The 24,712-nt window shown below is 40.0% G+C and overlaps 2 protein-coding genes across 4 annotated transcripts in view; both read left to right on the top strand.

Moving 5' to 3' along the window:
• Positions 1-104: 104 nt before the first annotated feature.
• On the top strand, positions 105-14,743 carry prtfdc1a (phosphoribosyl transferase domain containing 1a). Of its 3 annotated transcripts, none has more exons than XM_049565311.1 (11): positions 105-213; positions 339-437; positions 958-1,064; positions 1,153-1,333; positions 5,506-5,571; positions 10,234-10,251; positions 10,767-10,849; positions 11,248-11,294; positions 12,587-12,663; positions 14,199-14,240; positions 14,455-14,743. In XM_049565311.1, the coding sequence occupies exons 2-11, from the start codon at positions 405-407 to the stop codon at positions 14,647-14,649; spliced, it is 849 nt and encodes a 282-aa protein (XP_049421268.1). In that variant the 5' UTR covers positions 105-213; positions 339-404; the 3' UTR covers positions 14,650-14,743. The 3 variants fall into 3 exon arrangements, with proteins under 3 accessions (XP_049421268.1, XP_049421269.1, XP_049421270.1); XM_049565312.1 differs by having other exon boundaries at positions 14,418-14,502; XM_049565313.1 differs by lacking the exon at positions 14,455-14,743 and having other exon boundaries at positions 14,199-14,344.
• A 7,956-nt stretch (positions 14,744-22,699) lies between these two features.
• LOC125881876 (rho GTPase-activating protein 21-like) overlaps positions 22,700-24,712 on the top strand; it is a 111,771-nt gene continuing 109,758 nt past the window's right edge. Inside the window, exons 1-2 of the mRNA XM_049565298.1 lie at positions 22,700-23,106; positions 23,927-24,176. Of these exons, the coding sequence (XP_049421255.1) occupies positions 24,099-24,176 (78 nt within the window). The 5' untranslated portion in view covers positions 22,700-23,106; positions 23,927-24,098. The remainder of the gene's footprint in view (positions 23,107-23,926; positions 24,177-24,712) is intronic.

The following is a 24,712-nucleotide window of genomic DNA, read 5'->3' as shown; positions in this document are numbered from 1 at the left end:
TCCTGTTGCAGCTCGTGAAGCCAGCATCACATGCATCTGATTATCCCTGTAATTCTCTACGACTAAAACAGCGCTGTCTTTTTATGCAAATGACTAAAGCGTGATCCCACAGCCCACGAGGCTGGACAGGACAGGACGTCCCCAGATATCTTTTGACACTCTTGTTTTCCTCCTTGGTTTGTGAATGGTGGCTGGAAAGAAGGCAACAGAACTGTGAGTATGTTTCTCTTGTTTCTGTTATTGCTTTTTCATGTACCATATCATTACAAGGAAAGATGGAAAGCCTTCTTTATTTGATCCAGTGTATGTGCAGTAAACTATGTGTGTTTCCTCTGAAGGTCACTGCTACCTGTGTCCTATCCTGAGTCTTTGTCCCAGTGAAGACAGTTTTCACACCACTACAAATGGACAACACAGGCATGAAAAGAGGAATTGTGGTATGTTCAACACAAACACATGATTCAGCCAGATTATCTCGTGCTGTATTAAATGTAGGTCACATTATTGTCAACAGAGAGTGATTATTTATTTGTGTGTAATTATTTGCTCAGCTGCTGTAAGAAGATAACATATTTGCTTTTCTCTGAATGAATCCCTTGAAGTCATTATTTGATTAATTCAACAGTAAGCAGCTTTTAAAGAGCTTTCAGGGTTTGTGTTCATTCATGAACACAGAAGAATATGATTAAGATAAAGTCAGTAATTGTAGTTAAAATGCTTCGCTGTGTGAGGGTACAGATGCTGAGGGATAACAATGCTTGTTAAACTAGAGCACAAAGCTGTGAAGTTCTGTCGGCAGCTGCTTTGAATTTAAGTTTTTAAGACTCCCGGCTTTTAAAATGCCTCCACATGACTTCCTACTGCGCTATCTCAAAATTATGCAAAGAAATACCACATTTTATTTCTGTTTGACCAAATAATATACTTACACATCTAACAATAAGCTGTCTGTCCCAGATTAAAGATGACTGGCCAGGATACAGCCTGGACCTGTTCACCTACCCTGAACACTACCACGAAGACATAGAGAGTGTCTACATACCACATGGTGTCATCATGAACAGGTAAAAATTTGCATAAACATACCTGCAAAGTGACTTTTTAAAAAATAATTTCCTAGTAATTTGTTTTGATGGGATTTTTCTCGTGCAGGGTAGAGCGTCTGGCCGGCTACGTCATGGATGACTTTGGGGACAGCATAATGGTACTGTGTGTCTTGAAGGGAGGCTACAAATTCTGTGCAGACCTGGTGGAGTTCATCAAGGTTCTCGGCCGCAACTCCAACAAGTACCTGGAGACCCGGGTGGAGTTTATCCGTCTGAAGAGCTACCAGGTATGTGAACTGCAGTGTATGAAAATACTACTACATTACAGCAGGGGATGTGAGTATGGAAGCCAATAACAGCCATGCTTGCACTTATTTTTGATCTATTTTTATTTTATTTTTTATTTAGTTTCACAAAGAAAGACAAATGAAAGTTCAATATGCAGTTGTGCAAAGCTTTTTTTGCCCACTCAGCCACCACCCTCTGCAGCCCCCCTGCTCCCCATGGTGCGAGTAAATAAATAAATAATATTTAACAATTGTAAATGAGTAAAATAATGAATTAATTTTAAAAAATCAAAGAGCGACATGGTTTGATTGACATTAACCAGTAAGGAAGTTGTGCCACATTACATTACAATTTGCGCTGAAAAGCTAAACATTGCCTTATATTTCCATAAACAACAAATGCAATAGAACACTGCATTTTCTTTTCTTTATTTTATTTAATAGGGATTATTCGATTAACATTGTTCCCAGTTAGGCTTTTACATATAGGCCTACAATGTTAATAAAAATGAACAGTTTTTAACATCATAAAACCACAACACACCAGAAGCATGGAAGGCACAATAAAATACATAACCACGATCCACATAGTACAATACTCACACCAGTACATATACCACAACACACATCACATCATTCACAACATATACTACAATACACATACCACTACACTCCATTACAAACAGCGCAACATATACCACGTTACACCTACTACTCATGATAACAGGTCATTTTAGGTCAAATAGAAATGCTGAGTTGTCAAGATGACAACATCATTTTTCACAAGAAAACAAAAGGATAGTTGTGGAGAACTTTAAAATTAGTGTCTGGTTCATTTGATCACACCTGATTTTATCATTGTCATGACTGTGGGGGAGGATTCATAACTGAACCTTGATTTAAGTTGAGTCCAAGGCATTAATAATAGATACTCCTTGATCTAACATTTTCAGCTGAAATCAGTCGCTACAGTTGTCAAGACGCCATCTATGCATGCGGCTATGGCACTCCTGCTCTCTGATAAACATCATAAGTAATAAGAGGAAACAACATTTTGTTTTCTTGTGATAACGACTTGATTATTTCATTATCTCGTGAAAACAAAGCTTGTTTTCTCCTGATAACAAAATAATTAACTCATGATCTCAAGATAATGACATGAAAAAAATAATTGAAGGCACAGCCGTTCTCTGCTTCTGTAACTGAGTGCATTTTCTTTCTTTTTTTTTTTTTCTTAGAGGTTATTGCAGATGGATGTCAAGCACCTGACCTGAGTTATGACTGATCACTTAAACCTTTATTTCAGTGGCACTAGCCATGATCTGCAATGTCCCTTGTTCAAGTCCAGCCAGGAGCCCTTTTTTTCCAAGTTATTCCCCATCTTTGTTTTCTCTAATGAAGGCAAAATATTGCCCCCAAAAAGACAATAAAATGCAATTACATCGTGCTGAAATTATGTAATAAATGGAACATTTAGTGAGTTGATTATTTGATTACTCAGTCAACAGAAAATGAACTAACAAAACTGATCATTTTGAGAACTAATTAAAAGCTATTTATTGAGTGAAAATGCCAAATATTTACTGGTTTCGCTTCTCAAGTGAGAGGATCTTCTGCCTTTTATGACTGTTAACATGATAAAGTGAACATCTTTGGGTTTTGGACTGTTGGATGGGCAAAACAAGCCATTTTCAAGCCATTTTAAGAATTATTTTTGTACATTTTAGACAACACGACTGGCAGATAACATAATAATCGAAATAATCCTCAGTTACAGTCCTTACATGCATGTACCAAAGACACTTTCCCATCTTTACATCTCACATCTGACTAAATATTGCATCTGACTTTGGCTCAGCCACCAGCAGATGTCACTGTTGTTCGTGTTTCATGAGGACAGAGCAACATTAGGGCAGGACACCTCAAGGAGGATTGATTGTGGAGCCGCTGCAGAGCTCAGTTCATGAAAATACCACACTGCTAATTGGCGCTGTTGCCGCTGCCAAGAGAAACAGCTTATGACACTGTCTAACACCTGGAATGCATAAACCCTGGAATTAACTCTGGGAGTGATGTAGTAATGTTTACAGTGATGTCTCTTTGCACTTGTCACCACAGTCCATTATTATTCTTTAGTGTACTTTGGCACAGAGCGCATCCAAAATGATGTGATTTACATTTCTCTGCATGTGGTTGCATTTTGTCTTTTCTCTCCCTTCAGCACAGGGGAGGATTTTAAGAACTGGCTTTTACAGAGGTTTAAGGAGCTATATGGACAGCATAAACTGAATTATTGTTATTGCCTTGCTGGATCGCTTCAGCCACAGTGAGGTCATATTGTAATGTCACAAATTAGATTTTTTACCATGCAATAGGACAAAAAGAACAAAATATACCTGCAGGGAGTTGACAAGGCTAGGTCATAATTCTGAACTCAATTCATTTCAAAACAACTTTAATAAGCCCTGTAAAGACAATCGTATGCAGCAGCATGCCACCCAGATGAACAGATATAAACACAGAACAAAGATAGAATAAGAAAAAAAAAGAAAAAAAAATACAAACATGGAAATAATGAAAGGCTATAAGCTCTCTTTCTTTCTTTCTTTCTTTCTTTCTTTCTTTCTTTCTTTCTTTCTTTCTCAAGATCCCTGTTAGCATCAGCATCCTGTATTCCTCCTGAAGTCCACAAACATACAATGATACACAACTTACACACACTATAACCACATAAAAACAACAAACAAAACAGCTCATTTCATTGAATTAACATTCTAGTATGGAAAACTCAACCATAAATCCTCAAAAATTCACTGCTAACTTTATTTTTTTAGTCTTCATACTAAGAAATAGTGACTCTAAATGGGTAAAATCCTTGTCTGAATGGCCTTAAATTACACATTTATCCATCCTGTGCTTTCACACAATTAATTCCAAGAAAATAGGAACTTCTCATTCCCTTCCAAATTGGGATATCTGCTTTCACCCAGGTTTACATTTTATCTCTTACATTGTTTTTTTTATAGTTTACACACACAATTCAAGCTTAAAACTATATGTGAAACTGGTAATAAGTACATTACCACAATATAAGAGAAGATAAGATAAGATAAGATAACTTTATTTGCCATTTGCACACCTGGACACAGTCTGAGTACACAGGAATTCTTGTGCAAAAAACAGTCATGTCAGAAACAGTAAGGTAATAAATAGTAAAAGATAAAGTGCACAAAAAAGGTATAAAAAAGTATGTTAAATATAAGAATAGAATATAGAAGAATATAAGCTCCACCTGCAGGGCATTCAGATGTTTGTTTTTTCAAATTTTAGGTGTTGCACATTTCCAGTTTTTATTGCATGTAACATGAGGTAGATAAGTTTGTGTATTTAGTTAGTCCTTTTTTGCTTTTACCATCAGTCTCACTGTGGCAGGGAAAAGTTTTACATAAATCAATAAATCAAAATAAAGTATAAAAGTAATGAGGCTGCACAAAAGTATAAAAACACTAAAATAATCATTAAAACACTATAACAATCCCAAAACATAATAATTACATTCTGATGTCAACAAACAACACGGCAGAGTCACCATTACGACACTAGAGGACAGTGTCTGAGTGATGACGCTGTTAGTCAGTCTCACAGGTCATGATGGAGTCATGTGACTTGCCCCCAGGGCCAGGATTTTGTCCATGTCACTGCTCCTCTTATCCAAGTGATGCATCTGTAGCTGACCAAATCTAACTTCAAAGCCTTCAAAGCCGTCCTTCAAAGCTTTGCCTCGCTGTGCTTCCCACAGGGACGGAGAGAGCCTGTCTTTGTTTAGGGTTGAGGGTAATATTTTGCACTCTAAAGTCTTGTAAAATAAATTTTGTGTGGCATTTTTGCTGCAGACAGTTCTTTCTTATTTATTTTGCAGTAGAGCCAAATTATTGAGAAACACTCCAGTTACATGTCCATAAGAAAACATACAGTGCGCTATTTCATTCCACAGCATTTATTGTCATTTCTGGCCGCTGGAAAGAATAAATCTTGATTTCATGTAAAGAAACTGCTGAGGAAGAAGCAAAAGTGTAATAAATCAGCACAGATTTAACAACTTGAGACATACTTTATTTAGAATAATTGCATAATACGAATCATCTTTCCATTTTTGTCTTCTCCGCCCCCAGAATGACCAATCGACAGAGGAGCTGCACATCATAGGAAGCCGAGATCTGTCTTTCCTACGTGGAAAGGTGAGTGTAATCAAGTTTCCTACATAGCTGTTAATATTATGCGGTCAATGGGGCAGTGCTCTTTGTCAGTATTTTGATTTCTGTTAAAGGGACAGTTCACGCCCCAAATCAGATCAGCAGTTTTATGTAGGAACTAATTTCTTTCTGCTGAACTACACCCGCCAACCATATCAAAGCACGGAAGGAAGTGTGCATCTACTCACTGACAAGAGGCTCGTGCTCATGACAGTGTGAGATGCAAACATAAATGGTGTCTTCCTCAGCTTAGCTGTAATGTTAGGGTGCCATGCCATAGTTCCGACGACCCAAAACTCCAAAGCCCCATTAACGCGGAAAATGACTTTGGATCGAACGCTCATTACTCCAACGGCCCTTATCCCAAAAACAAAGCCCCATTGCTTCGAGGTCCTGTTTCTCAGAAAAAACACACTCCTGCAGTTAGTGTCAAGAGGATCTTTTCCCAACCAAATCCAAGTGGTTTGTGCCTAAACATAACCACACCTTTACCATAGCATTGCTGACTCATGTAACGTACCTGTTATTCCAGAAACGTACAATGAAACCATTTTTTAACTGTTTTGAGTGTGTATTTTCGTAGTAACAGGAGTTAAAAGCAATGAGCATTCCCAAAAGACCACAAAGAGATGCAAAGGCAATGCAAAGAGACACAAATTAAGAACTAAATCACTACAGACAGGCAAAATGACCAAAAAAGACTTCAAATTACCTCAAAGAAACACAAAATACCTCAATAAGACACAAAATGGCCTCAAAGAGTCCCACACGACTATAGAAAGACACAAAACAAACAACAAGGAGAAACAAAATGACCACAGAGACACACAGAACCACAACTACAAAGAGATATGAAATGCAAGAAATGTGCTTTCGTCCAGTGGGACATTTTTTGGACCAACAGGGCTGTGGAATTTTGGGCCGTCAGAACATTAGGCAGTCCCCAAGGTTAGCTAGCTCAGTGGTGCTAGGTGAGCTAGCAGTAGATGCACGCTTCCTTCTGTGCGGTGACTCTCTTGGCGGGTGTAGTTCAGTAGAAAGAAAATAGTTCCTACAATAAACTGATCACCATGAGCTGAGTGCCATCTAGTTCTATTATATTGGAGAGAAGGCAGACACACCTCTGCAACATCTCTTCAACATTCGGCAACTCACACCAAAACAATCTAGACTGATATAACCACAGGTATTAGGAAAATATTCTGATTTTGGGGTGGACTGTTCCTATAAGTGAAACAGCCTCGGCCTCAAGAGGGAGCTGTCAGTCAACTGTCAGGTACACACAGGTGAACAATAGAGACTTTCTTTCTGAGAATACATTGAATCTTTTAGCTAAAATAACAAAACGCAATCACATTTCTCATCCTCAATCAATAAGTGACAGTGTTTCAGATATACTGTCATTGTCCCAAACTTGCCCTTGGACCAGGACACACCCCTGCACCTCAGTTTTTTAAGCTTTCTCCTCACAGCTGTCCTCTTCATGCACGCCTCCTGAGTGTCACTTTGTTAAAGTGGTTTGCCCTTCACCAGCCGCACCATGAATCAGACGTTTCAGGAAAACAAATGTTCCCACAAGGCAGATTTACTGACTGTTCATCCCTGTTGAGCTCTGGCACAGAGGACTGAGGAGTCTGCAGAGGACAGGGGATCAAGAGGAATGATTCTCTGAGATAGGCATGAGACAGAGACTTCACTTACTCAGCTGAATGAGTGCGCAAATATGCCCAGACATGTTAGCTTTAAAGAGACTGATGCTGAACACTGTTAACTGAGATGTCAGCATGTGCTGTAGCTAAGATGCATTTTCAGCGTGGGTAAAAAGGTCAGTGGGAGTTAAACCAGAAAAGCTGGTCACCACCTTGCACAGAACACATGAATCACTCCACTTTGTCTGTGCTACAAAAGTCAGTGCTCTTGTTACATCCTTCACCTTGGTGAAAATATTAAACCTCCCACAAAGTCTCTTACAGCATATAATCAAAAACTAATCATGAGTCATCTGTCTTTGTTGCACTGAAACATTGTTGAGTCACAGCTCCAGGTAGATAATAAGTGTGGTGCTGCTGACACTGCTCCTTCTAAACCTATTAATTTGTGCAATGATCAGGGTAACTTAATGACAGCATATAAAAAGTAAATGTTATGTTGAAGAGTGGGGTGGCATGAGCAAGCTCTCTGGTTTCAGTGAATTGAATCCTGGCCAGCAGCATTGACCGGCACTGCTGAAAGTTTCTCATGCAATTGTTACTCACGGTGGATTCCTAACACTTAGATGTCTTAATCCCAAGTGTTAATATGGTAATCTGAGTAGTTTAAATTTAGCACAGTGTTAAATGGAGCTGTTGGAGCATGGATAAAATACCTGTTTTTGCTGAGGAAGAGATGATTTGTTGCTCCTTGAGGCTGATGGAAGTCATAGCACCCCTTTGTGTTCACAAAGAAATAGAAAACATTTTATATCATTGTCCAGGATTTATGTTTATGAATGTCAGTCTGTGATATTCCGTTCAATCTGTTGTCCAAACTGAAATTTCTCAACAACTATCAAATGCTCATGCCCAGGTAATTTTGTATAGACATTCATAGTCCCCAGATGAAGAATCCTAATGCTAACTTTTCATCTAGCATAGGGGTGCTCAAAGGTTTGATGCCAATTTATGGAGCCAGCATATTGTTGAGGGCTGAATAGTGCAATTGCAAGTTGTCGAGTGAAAACGCTAACTTTAGCTACGAGCACTAGCCCAGAACTGACAGAATTCATTAGGGGGGTGCAGTTTCATGCATTCTCCTAGTAGCGTATTAAATATAAGCTATTGAAAGTGAAAGTACTAAAACAGACCGCAGATGATTCACATTTAATGAATGCATTTCATGTCATGTATGGACGCCACATAAAATGTTTTTGGGGGCTACCATTGGCGGATTTTGGCAACAATGATCTTGCGCCACCATGAGGTTAACATTTGTGGTTATGAGTAAAATGTCACAACTATTGGATGAATTGCCATGAATTTTCGTTCATGTTCCCAGCCTCAGGATGAACCATAGTAACTTTGATAATCCCCTGACTTTTCCTCTAGTGCCATCATCAGGTTGAAATGATCATTACACTGCTAAATAGTAGCATGCATGACATAAACATAAGCACTTGGTTTGCTGTAGCCTCTTAGGGGTGAATTTACAAAGAACATATTGCGGTAGCTGATAGCACCATAAAGTGCACATCACTTGCAACAGCTATCTGCCCCGTCATAAGGTCCAGTTCACAAAAGATACTCCAGTTAGATATTGCAGATGACTGTAGTTTGCCCCTTTTCTTTGCGTCTGACTGCAGTTATCCATGTGGTAAATGTTGCTTTTGCACCAAGATCACGTTCAGGCAAAACAAAGGCAGAGGGAAAACTGAAATTTTCGGGCCGCTAGCTACACGTCCTGACTGATGGGGTGCAGAGACGTTCCTCATAACTTCAGGCAAGGAATTTAATTGTGAGATTTGGGATTTATCATCCCAGTCTGTCAGTGTGCCTCAGTAAACACCAACTCTCTGAAGAGGGGGCTATGAAGTCTGATCTTTGTGTATTGGATGGCTCATTTGCAAAGACAGGGGCCAATTTTGCACCAGAAGCATGGATATTACCTTGTTTAAATACATGCAAATAGCACGGGAGCACCAAGACGCCATTTGCTTGGCAGCACAGTTAGGTTTCATCCTTTGCAGTTGCTTTGAGAATTACACGGTGTCTTTTGTCTTTTTTGTGCAGGTTTAGCAGCCGCAAAATTCTTTTGTGAATCTGCCCATCACTCTTCCAACTAATGAACCATTTACAATCTTAAATTGTTACCTGACCCTGGGAGAAGATAAAGAGAAAATAAACACCATCGCCAGTGTTTTGAATTGGCCCTCTTCAGCTCTCTGTACTTTTAGAGGTTTTTAGTCAGTGCCTACTTTTAGTAGCAATGATTTATTATCAACAAAGTTTTTGCCAGAGTCAGGACTGATCAATTGAGCACACAAAACTTGAGATCCAGGGATCTAAGGAGGACTATAAATTCCCAAACAATGGTGCTAAACACAGTCAAATAACTGCCAGTGCACAGTTATTGTCCACCTGGCTGTATAGTACCTTTACAGATTGCAGCATCCATCAACACAGGTTAGTTATGTTGAAGTTTTCATGTTTGTTAACACTTCCCTGTTGACTTTCTCTGAGTGTTGTATAACAGTGTTCAGGTGTAGACCCAGAGAACATTGGCCAGGCGCCTGCATTCTCTCCGATCACTCTCCCTAAACCATAGATACTCTCCACTGGTCTCACAAAGAGCCCCATACACCCAGCCAAGGGAACAAGGAGTCATTTGAAACCCTGCAGCAGGGAAAGTGTGCAACACCCGGACACTTTAGAAGTGACTTTTGCTCACTGTAGACACAGATGTTCATTACTGTTGAGGAGAGAATGAGTTGTTCTGTGTTTTTGTCGAGGCGCCGATGTTGCTGCCAACATTGTTGCTATAGATACTGTCTGTAAGAAATGTAGATCTTACAGACACAATCTCGCCTTTGTTTTCACTTTGCTTGAACTGTGCTAAAATTCAAAGGTGATGCTTTACTAATGGTTGTCTTCTCTTTTTTTACACGTTACCAAGAGTGTGCTCATTGTCGAGGTGAGTGTCCTCAGTGTTGTCTCTTTAGTAAACTAAATTAATTCTATCAAGCATGACCTTTATATTTACACCTTGTTTGATGCCTTTGTTATGTTTTGTTGCACCTTATTTGGTGCCTTGTTGTCTTAGAAGCCATTGTGCTTTTTTGTTTTTGGTCTACAAAAGGACAAAAAGAACAAACTCCCCTCTCTTCAAGATCATGTTTCAGTTGTAAATGTTTCTGGACGAAGGCAAAAACACATAAGCTTGATAATACAATGTATGTTTACTGCAAAAATCAGTTTTGAATGGGAGGCATCTTAAAATTATGTCACTGAAAATTTCCAATTTCCCAGTAGTAGTACATACCCAGTAGTTCTTTATTCATTGTACAGTTAATCAAGGTAGAAGTTCTTCATCCTAAGATCTGCATATTTGGCTGCCATTTTTTCCCCCTTCAAAGCATTCTGAACTCAAATGTCCCTCATCCCTCCCTCTTCATCTCTCCCTCTTCCTTTGCTCTTCCCTTCCCTCAGGCCATAGTTGACACAGGAAAGACCATGAAGGCCCTTCTGAAGCATGTGGAGACCTTTGAACCCAAGATGGTCAAGGTCGCAGGGTGAGCTAGATTTTCAGTCATCTGTGTTTGTCCGCACCAGGGGAAATGCCAAGCGTGTGATGAACACAAGAAGAAGATATCGCCTGTCAGCGGTCACTATCTGGTGTCCGTGGGCTGTTTCTATGCACTCCAAGATCACAGACACAAGATAAACATCTTTCCTGGCACATGGTCCATGTTGAAAGTTTATCTCTTCTTGTACTGTATGTGTAACACGTTTGAAGTGTTTGCATGTTGCATGGATGTAAGTTCTGTCTTTGGATTGGGATGCATATTTGTTACAGTGTAAGACTATTATAATTCTTTAAAAAAAATACTAGATATACTTCCTAGGTCATGGTAAGTTATTGTAGCACTGAAGCATTTTCTAAATGATGTCTATATTTCATGTGTTCCAGGCTGCTGGTGAAGAGGGTCCCTAACATGGCTGAGAGTCTGACAGACTGTAAGTACCTCTGTTTTTTAGTCATCTGTTTCTCTCATATTATTACAGTTCTATGTCTGAGCTCAATAATCATTTATTGTACGCCGTCTGATAGGTTTTCCATTCAGTTGCAATTAAACAAATGCATATTTCTTTCATTCTTTCTCAAAGCAGTTGCATAGTTAGTGTGGTTCTACACTTTGTAATGTAAGTAGTAGCAGGAATATGTTCATCATCAAGAATATTGTCTGATCTGATAAGCCTCCTTGATTAAATCCTACTGACAAAAAATAAGATTCATCTGCAAAGTGTCTTTCCTTGTGGATTGTGTTGCGGGCGGTCAGGAAGAAACCATTTGGTGATTTGGACACCCAGTAAGGAGATGTACTAGGCAGAACCAACAGGGACAGCCCAGTCACCAGAGGGAAATGTTGACATTGTATGTTTCTGCAAACCACAGATATGTTACATTTCTATGTTTCAAATGTATCATTTTAATCATTTTAAGTAGCATGGTTCTGATTACATGTATATTTGCTAACAGACGGCTGCCAAGCTACAGACCACTGCAGACTCTTTTTCGAGACCAACAAACAGAACCGTGTTTTTTTAGCAAGACATTTAGGGCATTTCCAGTCATGATTACACCACCACAAGTGCCAAGCTGTGGACCACTGTTTGAGAGCAACAAACAACAAAATCAGGTGTATCTTATCCAGATATCGGCATTGTTCCCAGCCGTGACTGTGCCACCAAAAGCATGTGTTTTAAGCCTAAACCTGATCTTTTCCTAACCATAACCAAGTGTGGTTTTTGTGACTAAACATAACCACAGATTAACACAGCACTGTTGAAACACAAAGAAACAGAGAGTGTCAGTATACCAAATTTGTAATATTAATTATTCTGGCAATTTGGTTGACATAGAAGAGACATCATGGTGAAAGGCAGCAAGCAGCATCCACCACAGCTGAGTGGTGAAGCTAGAGCAGAAGTGCTTTAAGCTGCAGTTGTTAGACTGGTGGCTACACCCTCCTGTAGCTTCAAAAAACCTTACATTGAACTCCATTTAGAAAGTACCAACTTCAAAGGTTGTTCTCATCAACTAATGGTTTAGGGACATACAGCAGTATGTAACCACAGTGCACCTGATTCGATCTCAGCTTGAGACCTTTGTTGCATGTCATGTGAAATTTATGGTCTTAAAAAACACAAAATGTATGTTTTCTTATGTCATTCAACCTCAAATTAATTTCAGAATTTACACACACCATGTTACTCTTTAACATTCATACCTGTGTTTCCTCTGATAGATGTTGGATTTGAAATCCCCAACCGCTTCGTTGTCGGTTATGCCTTGGATTACAATGAATACTTCCGTGACCTGAATGTGAGTCCTGACTCTGCTGACACTGCTGCACATGGCACATGACCTTTTGAAGAGCTAAGAGAAAAAGATGAAAGAGACAGGAGGGGTGGGGGGGGTGGGGGGTTAAAGTCAGTAAATCAAAGAGATGCACTTCTCTGCCTGAAACCTAAACTCACCAAACAGGTATCCTTCCTGCCTGAGGAGACTTAACATGTAGGCAAAGCAGCTAAAATCACCTTTCATCAGGTCAAATGCCTAAAATAATACTATTCCCGTCAGCCTCTGCTGTACTTTGTGTTTAGCATTAATAAGCATTTTTTTTAAAAAACCTTTTATTTAATTCTTAATTTTCAACAGAACAATCCCTGACAGGGGACCTCAGATATACAAAAAATAAAAAATGAAATAAAAAAAATAAAATAATATAATTAAATACCAATAATAACAACAATAAATAAAACAAATAAACAAAATATATATAAAAAATAAATATGTACATTTTATATTTAATTATGTATAATAATATATAAATAAAATATAACAAATAATTTAAAAAAAATAAAAAATACTTGTTAGCAAATGTTAACATGTTAAAACACTTAAAATGCTCAACATTACCTGCTAAACATTAGCATTTTAGCATTGTTGTTAGCGTTTAGCTTGAATTTTAGGCCTCATAATTACCTAATTGGACATGGTGACCACCTAATGTACTCTGAATCTGGTATAGCTATACATCAACTCGCTCTTTTTCCTTTCTTGCTTTTATATTTCTCCGTGCAAAGAAGTTTAACCCCTTTTGCATCTTAAAACCATGTCTGGTATTTCTACTAGTCTTTACTTCTTTCTCCTCTGACCCCTTCACTGGTACATTTGACCCATCTTACACCTCTACCAGCTTTGAGTCAGGAGTGCAAAGTATCTATGTTTTTGTTGTTGCACCTCCGACATCTTATTTCAAGCCAGATTTCACAGTGTGAAATTAGTAAGTGCAAACTTATGTGAACTTTGTCATTTTGATATTTGTAGAGACTTGGCCTCAAATTTACCTCTGACTCATGTGAAACACTAAGCCAAGGTCGACTCCCAGAGCTTTGTATGCGTGTGTGTATTCACATGGGTGTGTGTCCTGTGTGTACTGTACGTACTGTATGATCGTGTGTGTGTGTGTGTGTGTGTGTCTGTTGTGCATGTTTGAGGGGGTTGGTTTTCATTACGAAAGAGTTAAAGCTTCCCCTTTCTTATCTGTACTTATCCTACAGCAGAAATATGAGTTGAACCCCCGGGACGCCCAAAGTTAGATTAATGAATGTGTCATATCTTTGCAGATTACCCTCCTGGCTTTCGCATGATTGCGAGCTTCATCTTTCCTTACTGTATGTGGCATATTGAGGCTCTAAAAACATGCTGGAATTTCCCATAGGGCAGCATGATCTTAAACAAATATTTTGCCATCACCAGATTTTGGACAAGATTGAAACATACTGAAAAGTAAAAATCTTACATCAAAGTCACACATGCTAATTTTGTCTTTCTGCCACATCTTTCTCTTTCAGCATATCTGTGTCATCAGCAAGACTGGAAAGATGAAGTACAAGGTTTGAGAAGTTATGCACAGTTTTACATTAGCAGCTAAAGTCTGCCTGACTTTAAATTTGTAGACGAATCCTAACTTTTGAGGTCTTTATACAATGTTTTATAAAATAAAAAAAAATAATGTGATGTCTGCCTCCTCCTCCCTTTCATATTTTGTTTTGATGCACACGGGAACAAAGGAACAGATAAATAAAAGAATGAAATGCTGACCAACAGGAGAGGACTGTTGGTGACAGATGGAGAGAGCTTATGGACGTTGGCATCCCCGGTGCCCGGATAACGCCCACTCTGACTCATGGAAAACGCTCAGTGGGCGCAGCAGGCAGGCCGAACTGCGTCTCCTCACCATACTGTGTCTATTTGTTCCCAACTTTAATCAAGTCTTACTGGAAATCACAGCCAAATACATGAGTTTAACTGAGCATTTTGGGAAAAAATTAAACTTTGAGTGTCTGTTTATTATGAATAACTACTTCTACATGCAATCTCATGCTCATTCCTAGACTTTGGGACAAACAAACTAAAGGGAGACAAAACTTTTTCAATGTCAGATTTATATGAAACCCATTAGTTCTTTCATCTGATAAAAAAATGTCTTCATTCAACTGAATTGCACATAAACTGTTGTCTTTGTAACGCTGCAATCAAACTCTGAACCCTTGATCTCAGGGGGGGAATTGCTCGCTCTATAGACTTTAAAAAACCTACACTAACACACACACACACACACACACACACACACACACAGAGGTATTTTGTATGTTCTGTTGCCATTGTTGGGGCGACTAAGAGAGTCAATTGTGCATGTCGACAGACAGACCAGAGCATGCTTCACCTCATGCAGCGTGCACTTGACGAGTGTTATCATGTGGCTGTGCACTCTTGATTCTTAATTATCTGAAACTCCAAACAGCCGTCACATAACAGGAACGCATGCACACACTCAGGTTTCATGCTAAGTGTAAAGATCTAGTGCAGTAACAGCCCAGTCACCATAAGAAGATGTTGGCATCTTACATTTCTGCAAACCAAAAATGTTACATTTGTATGTTTTATATGTATCATAACGTTTCTGAAGTGATGCAGTGTATGAGCTGACTTTGTCATCAGGAGGTAGAGGGGATAGTGGATAGCGTGACACTAAAGCAAGACCTGCCAAGCTCCAGGCAACTGTTTGAGACCAACCAACAACAAACCTGGTTATTTTTAGCAAGTCATTGCAGCGTTTCTAGCAGCTTTTTAGGCATCAAACGTGGGTGTTCTTAACAACCTGAGGCTCTTTTTCCAGCACCGTTTTAGGCACCATACATAGGTGTGTTTTTGGGACCCGTTTCTGTTTTTTTTGTGGCTTTTTAGCCCCAAAACATAAGTGCAAGTTTGGCTCCTTTTCCAATGGCTTTTTTAGATACCAAATGTGGGTGCTTTTTAGGGACTTGTTGCTGTTATTCCTACTGGATAGTGCCACAAAAAATCAGTTGTTAAACCTAATCTCACATCAACCACAATGTTGTTGTCATCTCATAGTTCCACCTGAGATAGCAGCAACCAACTTATGACCAGACCTGGTCCTCTGGTCGAAGTCTTGTCAGTGTGCTTTCCTCATACAACTAACTGTCCCTTGGGAGAATGCCATTGAGGAGGTGTATGAAAGCAAGAGACTGCACTGCGCTGACCTCGTAACTGAAGTGGCGCCTAGAGGCTGGAAAGCTGAGGTGTGACCGATAGAGGTGGGCTGCAGAGGCTTTGTCGCCAGATCCACCACTAGGTTTCTCAAGGAAATTGGGATTAATGGGCAGGTCCAGAGGGAAGTGGTCAAGGATGTGGCCAATACAGCTGAGAGGTGCAGTCATTGGCTATGGCTGAAGAGAAAGGATCCCGTCTGGGCCCCTGGGTTACCACGGAGGAGCCAACGTTCTGATACACACCCAGGCCTGATAGCGAGGTTTTTTTCCTAGGATGGCAAAGGCAAGACCCACCCTACTCTGCCTTAGTCTGCCTCCGATTGACTTACCCTGACATTCTTACACTAATCCTAACCAATCTCATTCCTCATGCCTAAACCTAACCAATCCAGCCAAAAAAGGCAATGACTACTGGCCAATCAGAGGGAGAGTAGGGTGAGCCATGCCTTCGCCATCCTAGGAAAGAAGATTGTGTGGCCCAATCAGCTTGTGGTGGGCATCCCTTAACAGAGGGTGTCTTGTGATAAAGGCCGAAACACCCGATGATGTTGAGGTGCACAACTGATTATCTTGGTCTTTCTCTAGAGCACAAACTTCTTGTGTTTATTTGAATACTGCTGGGTGGTCACGACTGAAACACCTATGCTCTGGCATGCAGCGTCCTGAAACTCCAGGGATTGTAACACCAAGTCCTAACTGATGAATCATGTGTTTCAACGTATCAGCTATTCACTACAAGTGTAACATATCACGTATGGTTTTTAGAGACATGCAATGGCAAAATGTTTTCTGGTGGTTGGTTTGGCAATAATTAGTGTTCATCTCTCCACCCCAAGACCCCTAAGTGCTCCATGTACAGGACACCAAGGTCAGCAGTGACTAATGACTGATAACCTTCAACAAAAAATATTGTCATAACTTTTGTATAATTCAGGTATCAGATTATACAAACTGTGTGTGTTTTTCTCACATTTCCCAAACATGTCTCGAAGCCAAAGGTAATGGTTCAGCTCCAGCGACAAGGCCTGTTCAAGTTAAATGACCTGAGAAATGAGTTGCTATTTGGATAACATGGGTGGCTGCAAACAAAAGAGAGTTCTGGGGGGTTCGGAGCACTTAGATTCTATGTTGTGCTTTCAAAACACTCTCAGGTTTCACGTCTGTAGTCGTAAACAACACCTTCAGTAATTCCTTTGGAGGAACCCTAAATGAAGCCAGGCTTTATTACTTGTCCATGACCCCTGAGCTACAGAGGAGCGAGATAAGCAAGAGGTAAGAAACTTTACAAATTACACAGTTTTTTGGTTGGGTGCTATCTGTGCAGGCTCTGCCACAAAGACCCCCATTGTACCTCTGGCTGCAACTCTGTGTGTCCTTATCACAAAACATCAGCACTTGGCGGTCGTGGTTAACTTATCCCAGCACTGATGCCCCCCACACTGCCCTGAGAACCCAGAGGCCATTGTCTTTCACCTTGATGCAGGGCTTGGTGAAAGCGAGATGGGACAAAAAGCCCTGCAGGTTTCACATGCTGCGGCTTTGTAGTACTCCGTCAGGGGAACTGAGGATGGGGCCGACCGCAGAAAGTAGGCTACAGGTAAACTGGGCTCAGCACAAAAGAAACAAAACGGGAATTGTACATTTGAATGGCCGCACATTCATGCATTTGACATATGAAGCCTGTGGTTAGAGGCACAGCAATGGGATTTTATTTCACATGACCAGTACAAGAGACAGACCTTGTTAACTTCCTAAACTTCCTATTTTTTTGTTCTGACTTTAAAGAAATAGGTTATTAGGAAATAAGCTAATATCAATGGCTAAGATATGGGAAGCTAAATACCATTCTTTTATGTTAAATATAAAGCTACAGGTAGGAGACAGCTAGCTTAGCTTAGCATGAAGACAGGAGGCAGAGGGACTTCCTGTGGTCCTACACTTTGATTTTTGTACAGATTACACAAACAACGTTATTAAGTGAGCTTTAGAGTTGTCCTCAGGTGGATTTTTGTTACATTTGGAAAGAGCCAGGTTAGCTGTTTCCCCCTGTTTCCAGTTTTTATGCTTGGGTAAGATAACGGCCTTCTGGATGTAGCTTCATATTCGAAGGAATAGTCAGACATTTTGGGACATACTTACCCAGGCTATGTCCAAGAGTAACAAACCCCACTCCCCAACACTTGTTTGTTTAATCAGCACAAAAATCAAAGTGTAGAAATTACAATTTGTAATTTTACATGTGACTGTGTGCCAAACTATTTCTTTGCTGGTTGTAGTAGTGACATTAGGCTTTGAAGCCAATTTTTGTAGTGGCCAAACAGTGGAATTACAACTTCCAAGCATGTGACATGATGCCAGTAGGCCCCAAAAGACTTTTTGCCATAGACTTAAAAGAAAGAGACATCTGTTAGTCAGTGGATACATTTTTTTGAGCATCATAACCCTCTTGAAATGACTCGTTGCATCATTAGGATTTGATCCATTCAGTCCGATAACATTTAGAAATGGTGCAAGGTGAAAGGGTAAATCATTTTATCCCCACTCAAGATAGTGGAGTTCTAAACTGGAATTAGCAGGCTCGGGCGCACCTGCTTTAGGGGCCACAAAGTGCGGAAGCAATGCCGATCATCCGGGTAATTTTATACACGGCATTTGAACTTTTTTGGCTTCATGCGTCACTGAGCAACTTTCGTATGAATCAACACTGTATCCAGTTCTCTCTATACATCCATGAGTCCTACACTTTGGGTTTTAGAGGTGCTGGTTATATCATGGACAAGATAGCTGTTTCCCCCTGCTTCCAGTCTTTATGTCAGGCTAAGCTGTTCTGTGGCTCATGTTAAAGACACAAACATGAGACTAATATTTCATGTAGGAACTACTTTCTTTCTACCAGACTACACCCGCCAGCTGTATCACTGTGCAGGAAGAAGTGTCCATCTAATGCTAACTCACCTAGCACCTCTGAGCTAGCAAACATTACAGCTCAGCTGAAGAGGTCACCATTAATGTTTTGTCTCTATCTCAAACAATCATGACCACGAGCCTCTTGTACATGAGTAGATGGACGTTTCCTTCTGCACTGATATCTCCAACACTCGGCAAATCACACCAAAACAATCTAGATTAATAAGTAGCACTACAGGTAAGAGGTAAAAAGTGTATTTTGATTTTAGGTGAACTGTCCCTTTAAGATCAGACTGCTTCAGCGTCAAAGCTGAATACATTTTATGTGTGCTTCTGCTCCAGTTGTAATAAATGACCCAGCCTTAATTTAAGATCTAGAACATTTATTTATTGCACTTGATCCAGCAGATGCTAAATGATTACATTCTCAGTTTGGAACTTAATAAAGACTGCTATACTGGAGCATCTTAGTACACAAATAGAAAGAACATCCTCTCCAGTGTTCATTGTGTTCCAATTAGGGGCTGGCTGGCTCGAGGGCTTGATAGATTGACTGCTACTAGGTTTCATCCAGTCATCAAACTCAGTGCCAGATCCACTTATACAACCTGGAGTGGGAGAGTGGTCCTCTTAAACTCTCAACTACACTTTAAAGAACTCTATATGAATGAAATGTACGTTGTCATGCCCGACAAGTATTTTGCATGAAGGAGTGTTTTGAATTAGTTTCACACACAGAGCACGCTGTGCTGCAGAGTCATTTCCACCTGTCCTAATCCTAACGCTGCTGGGCTTTGAACTTGGGCTTCATGTGATGCCTTAATCCAGCCAAACATTTTGCTGCCACGAGAGAGTGTGTAATCTCTCTGCTGCTGAATGTTTGAGTCACTCTGACTTTGCAACTGCACATTTGGCATAACAGAATTAGCAATAAATGTTCATAGAAATACCCAAACAAAATGTAACAGAAATTATTATAGTGGGAAAAAAGTTACAAGCATGCCTCAGGGAGCAGTTGCATACGGAAGGTAACACAACAGCACCGTAAAGGGATAGTATCGATAGTCTGTGCATTATCTTCAGTAGATTTCAGTCATTAGCCCCACAGTTTGGAGAAGCAGGCAGAAGTCCAACACAGAAGCTAAGCAATGTAACAGCTTTAGTTCCCCATCTGTACTCTCATCAAAGCTACCAGACTCCCTTGAGAAAAACAGTCATTTTAGCTCACTGAACAAAGGAGCTGCTGGTCTACTGCTGCTTTGATCAGTTAGTTTGTTTCTGTTCCTGTGTGATTTTGGTGAATCTGAACGTACCCTCTTAAATGCCAAAGTCGCACAATGACACAAACAAACAAACTGATCGAGGCCGTCGTGGCCCAGCAGCTCCTGTGTTCAGTGATGATAAATCACTGTTTTTCTCAATGGAGTCTGGCTTTGAGGACCGCAATATAACGGCTTAATCCAGTTGAAATCACTGTCTTACATTAAGGTAAAGCAGTGACAATACCCTCAACAGAATGTACACTTAAACTTAAAGTTTTTGGGTGGTCAAAATACTTTTTTTTCCCAGACCCCTCCACATCAGATTGCTTAGCTTCCATGTCAGACATCAGCTTGCTTCTCCAAAATGTGGGCGTGCCGACTGACATCTACTGCTTGTAATAAGCCATCTATGGATAAGTAACTCAGACAACCCCACTTAAAAAAATCTGAACTGTCCCTTTAAAGTATACAGTAGCCATACATTCAGTCATTAGGGATCCTCAGTGAGCTTTGTTTACCGCTCATTGATCTGAAATCCTCTCTCCTCCTCTCCCTTGCCATTCATAAAAACAACACTGCACTGCATGTGTGTCTCGGCTGTTCTGCACAGAGGAGAATGCACTGTTGTAGTAACTCGAGTGCTGGGCCAAGTGCTTTTTTGGGAAAGTACCACAATCACTGTTGGCTCTTCTACTGCTGCACCAGTAAAACATTTTTATAGTTTGCTTGTGAATTTTTATACACGTATGTAATCCAGAGAGATTCAGGTTGTGAGTTGTTTTTGTGGGAAAACATACTTACATGTGTTACATTAGCTATTGCTTGCCTGGGAAAACTTAAGTTGTCATAATGACTTTAGTTTCTGATGCACAATCACGCTTTATGACAAATCAGTAAGATCTTTTTGCTGCATTAATAATGTAGTATGTTTATTAGACAAATTGCATTAAATTAATAGGAGCCTCATGTCTACATCACATAATGCAGAGTCCCACTTACATCAGTTTAAGTTCTCCATTGTCTCAATGAGGGTGCACCAGCTCTTAGACAATAGCTCCTCTCTGAAAGCAGGGAAACCTCGCCACAGTGTGGGTCAAAAGACTCCTATTGTCCCATCTTCTATTGTGCTGCTGGAGTAGCCTGCAAACAGAACACTGTCAGCCTTTGTCTTTGTGCGGATCAGCTGTGCAGCCCTTTTTTTCATGCACCATGGAGTCCCATGTGGCTGCCATGCCCTACATGTCACCATAATAAAGTTAAGGACACTGCTGTTACAGTTGATAATGGATAGGCAAATATGTTTCGCCAGTTGAACGTTAGGAAATTGGAGAGTTCAGCATATGTGTTGGGCCTCGGGGCTTTTCCTCAGCCCTCACAATGATGTCCCTGTGATTTCATTTGCTCACTTTAAAGGTCTGAAAGGCTCAATGACAGAGTGTGGGAACAAAGTGTTTATCAGCTCATGGCGAGCTGATTATTGAAATGCATTGTGTGGGTGAAAAGTGTGGATTCATGGATAATGATCATGTTGCATTAGTAAGAGGAAGTATTAAGATATTTTAAGATAAATATAAAAATATTCTGTTACAATAGTCCCACATTCAACATTTTACTTACTTTAAGTAAACGTACAGAAGTAATAAATGCTAAATATTCAAAGTATCAAAAGTGAAAGTAGTAATTTGAGGAATGGCCCCTTATAGAGGGTTATATTATTATTGAAAAATAGAAAGTATAATGTCTCCCTCTCCATTGTAGCAGACTAGAAATACAAAATAACAAGAGGCTACTTTACAACCTTTTGTAATTTTTTGCTGCAGAGACATTGTAGTTTATTATTTGTGACTATAAAAAATGTATTTCCTCTTATTCTAAAAGGAAAAAATTACATTTAATGGATTATATCACAGCTGTAGCTACAATTAATACATAAAATTATAGGTGTATTGGATAAAACTGCAACACTAATTTGACATGGTCTGCACAAAAACTTTCAATCAGAGCTGGAGGAAGTACTTAGATTGCTTACATAAGTAAAAGCACCAATACTACAATTTAAAAATTCTCTATTACAAGAAAAATTCTTGCCTTTAATTGTGTTTACTTGAGTAAAAATACATAATAGAGCAGGGAAATAGAAGCATCAAAAGAGTAATCCATTTCAGACGTTCATGTTGTCATATAATATATAATGTGGCCTATATATTGTTAAATATTGTGTGGAGCTAATTTTAACTACTTTATATAGTGTTGGGCATTTTCATCTTGACCTATAGACCATTTACAAGATGGTGATGTGCTTCATTTAAAAACTTCTAATTTAGATGTAATTATTGCAATGAAAATAATAAATGTAGCTGAGTAGCACCAAATGTAAAAAGCCAAGTAAATGACTGAATGTAACATAAAAACAAAGTTCCTTCATAGTGGTATTCAGGCAGGGACCAGAATGGACCAGCTTCCACTCTTTATTGAAATTGTTATGTAACAACGCCTCCAATTGGCCCGCTTCAAAATTCCAAATTTAATCCACCCCTCTGATTGGACAGTGCTTGGAAAAGGGGCAAGCGGAGGGGCGGGGCTTAGCAGAGTCGGGAGATTCGTCAATCTGTGTACAGATTGTCGCGCCGCCAACCGGGGACCACGTAGGAGTACATGTTACTTTTTTTTGTTTGCTATTTTGACTATTTTAACATCGAATTAAAGCTCGGAAATGATGGGAAATGAATGAACACCACATGTTTATTTTTCACGGGGTCTCCCTGACGAAGAAATGCACACTGAAGGGCGTTTACCGTGTTTTTTCCAGTGTGTTTTTCCTAACAGGTAGTGAGCCTCAGCGGTCAGTCAGTGTGGCTCTAAACGGAGACTGAATATCCCGCTTTGTAATCTCTTGACAGCCTTTTTAACCCATCTTTGGCTCGACCGAGGCTTTTAACCAACAACCTACTCCCCCTACAAACATGGACAATGTGTTGCTTTTGTCATTTCGGAGTAGTTTGCTGAATTTGTAACAGGTAGGTTTTTGGTGTTCACTATTATAACCACAGCAACAACCTGTCGTCTTCCCTTGTTAGCTTGTCAACAGCGACCCGTAGTAACAGCAGTAAGGGGGATTTCTGGCTAAAAACGAGTGGAAAAACAAAGAAAATAGGTCGTTTTGGTGTATGTGTGCCATGTCGTAAGAGAGAGAGTATTTAGCATCCAGTCCTGGCTGTTTATATTTAGCGTATGGCTTAATACATGATGGCTGGTGTGGCGCTTTTAACACCGCAGTCCTTATAATGTGCACTTTCCCCCCACAGAGTGCCATGAATTCCGCTTTTATTTGGCATGCACGTCTCATTTCTTTTCCTTCATGGGTGCAAATGATATTACAGAGGTGTCAGACATTTTTTAATCAAGGCTTGCAGAGAAGCTCGACTATCCACCTGACATTAAACGCCACATTTAAGCAAACGCACGCTCCATTAACTGAATAGGAGTGTTGTGCATGTTTGCCATTAATTGGAATTCATATAAACCCTAAAGTCATGCTGTACCATCTGAAAAATCACAATGATATCCTTCCGTATTGATCTCAGTTTGCTTTATTGTCAAAGCTACTGTGATACCAGCATAGTGACCTTTAGATAAACAGCATTCTTCATTAAGAGTGAAGAAGGTTAAGATGTTAGGCTGTCCTTGGTTGACCAGGCTCATCATAAATTTATGGAGCTTTGATGTGACATTAAATGGCTGTAGTATTTTCAAGAATGCATTCCAGGTTATCTTCTTGGCTGCATGGGACAGTGTGGACAGCATTTGCCTAACTAACTTGTGCACTCCTGTGTTCAGATTTCAGCCACTGATGGACATGAAGAAGGAGGACGGTGTGGATTAGGATCTTTTTCCTCTTCCTTTTTCTTTTTTTTTCTTCCTTCTTGTGTTTTTCTGTTTTTTGGCTTCATCCTCCTCACCTCAATGTGGTCTCTAAAGGACATCTTCCTCCTCTGTGGTTTGAAATGAAATGATGGCAGCACGTTGGAGTGATTCACCCCAGGACAATGAAGAGCGTAAACACACAGCCGTGACTGCGTCTTGCGAGGTAAGACTTTGGATAGAGATGTGTCTGGGTCCCAGGCTGCTACTGTTCACTGTGCTTGTACAGCTCTTGCATGGTGGCTTTTGATTCGTTAGCTACTGTGGCGTATTCACAAGTATTTGCAGATGTATCAAATAAGAAGACTGTGTGTGTGTGTGACCCTTGGCAGTGTGACAGAGATAATTTTTAATCCTGATTTACCAGATTCCTCTTGGAACATCTATTTTTGATACAATGGAAGCTTTATACTACCACTGGAGTGGAAAACAACATGCATGTGGATTCAGTGGATATAACTTTCACCTGAAGTATCCATGAAAACCATCAGACTACTTAGTGGCTGTAACTTCATCAGCGCTGCTTCAAAGGTGTCCTCACTTTTTAGAAACCTTGTGACATGCCACAGAAGTTGCAAAGTGTGTCATGCACTCGGAGGGAAACAGAGCAGAGTGTGAGCTAAGTGTTGCAGCGCGCAGTACATCACATCTGCCAGTGTTCGGGGTGACTAAGTTCATTTCTGTCTCACTCTGACAACTGTT

The sequence above is a fragment of the Epinephelus fuscoguttatus genome, linkage group LG21, assembly GCF_011397635.1.
Source record: "Epinephelus fuscoguttatus linkage group LG21, E.fuscoguttatus.final_Chr_v1".
In the NCBI taxonomy this organism is placed as follows: Eukaryota; Metazoa; Chordata; class Actinopteri; order Perciformes; family Serranidae; genus Epinephelus; species Epinephelus fuscoguttatus.
The sequence above is the reverse complement of the archived record's forward strand: the minus strand, read 5'-3'. Positions and strand labels throughout refer to the sequence as shown.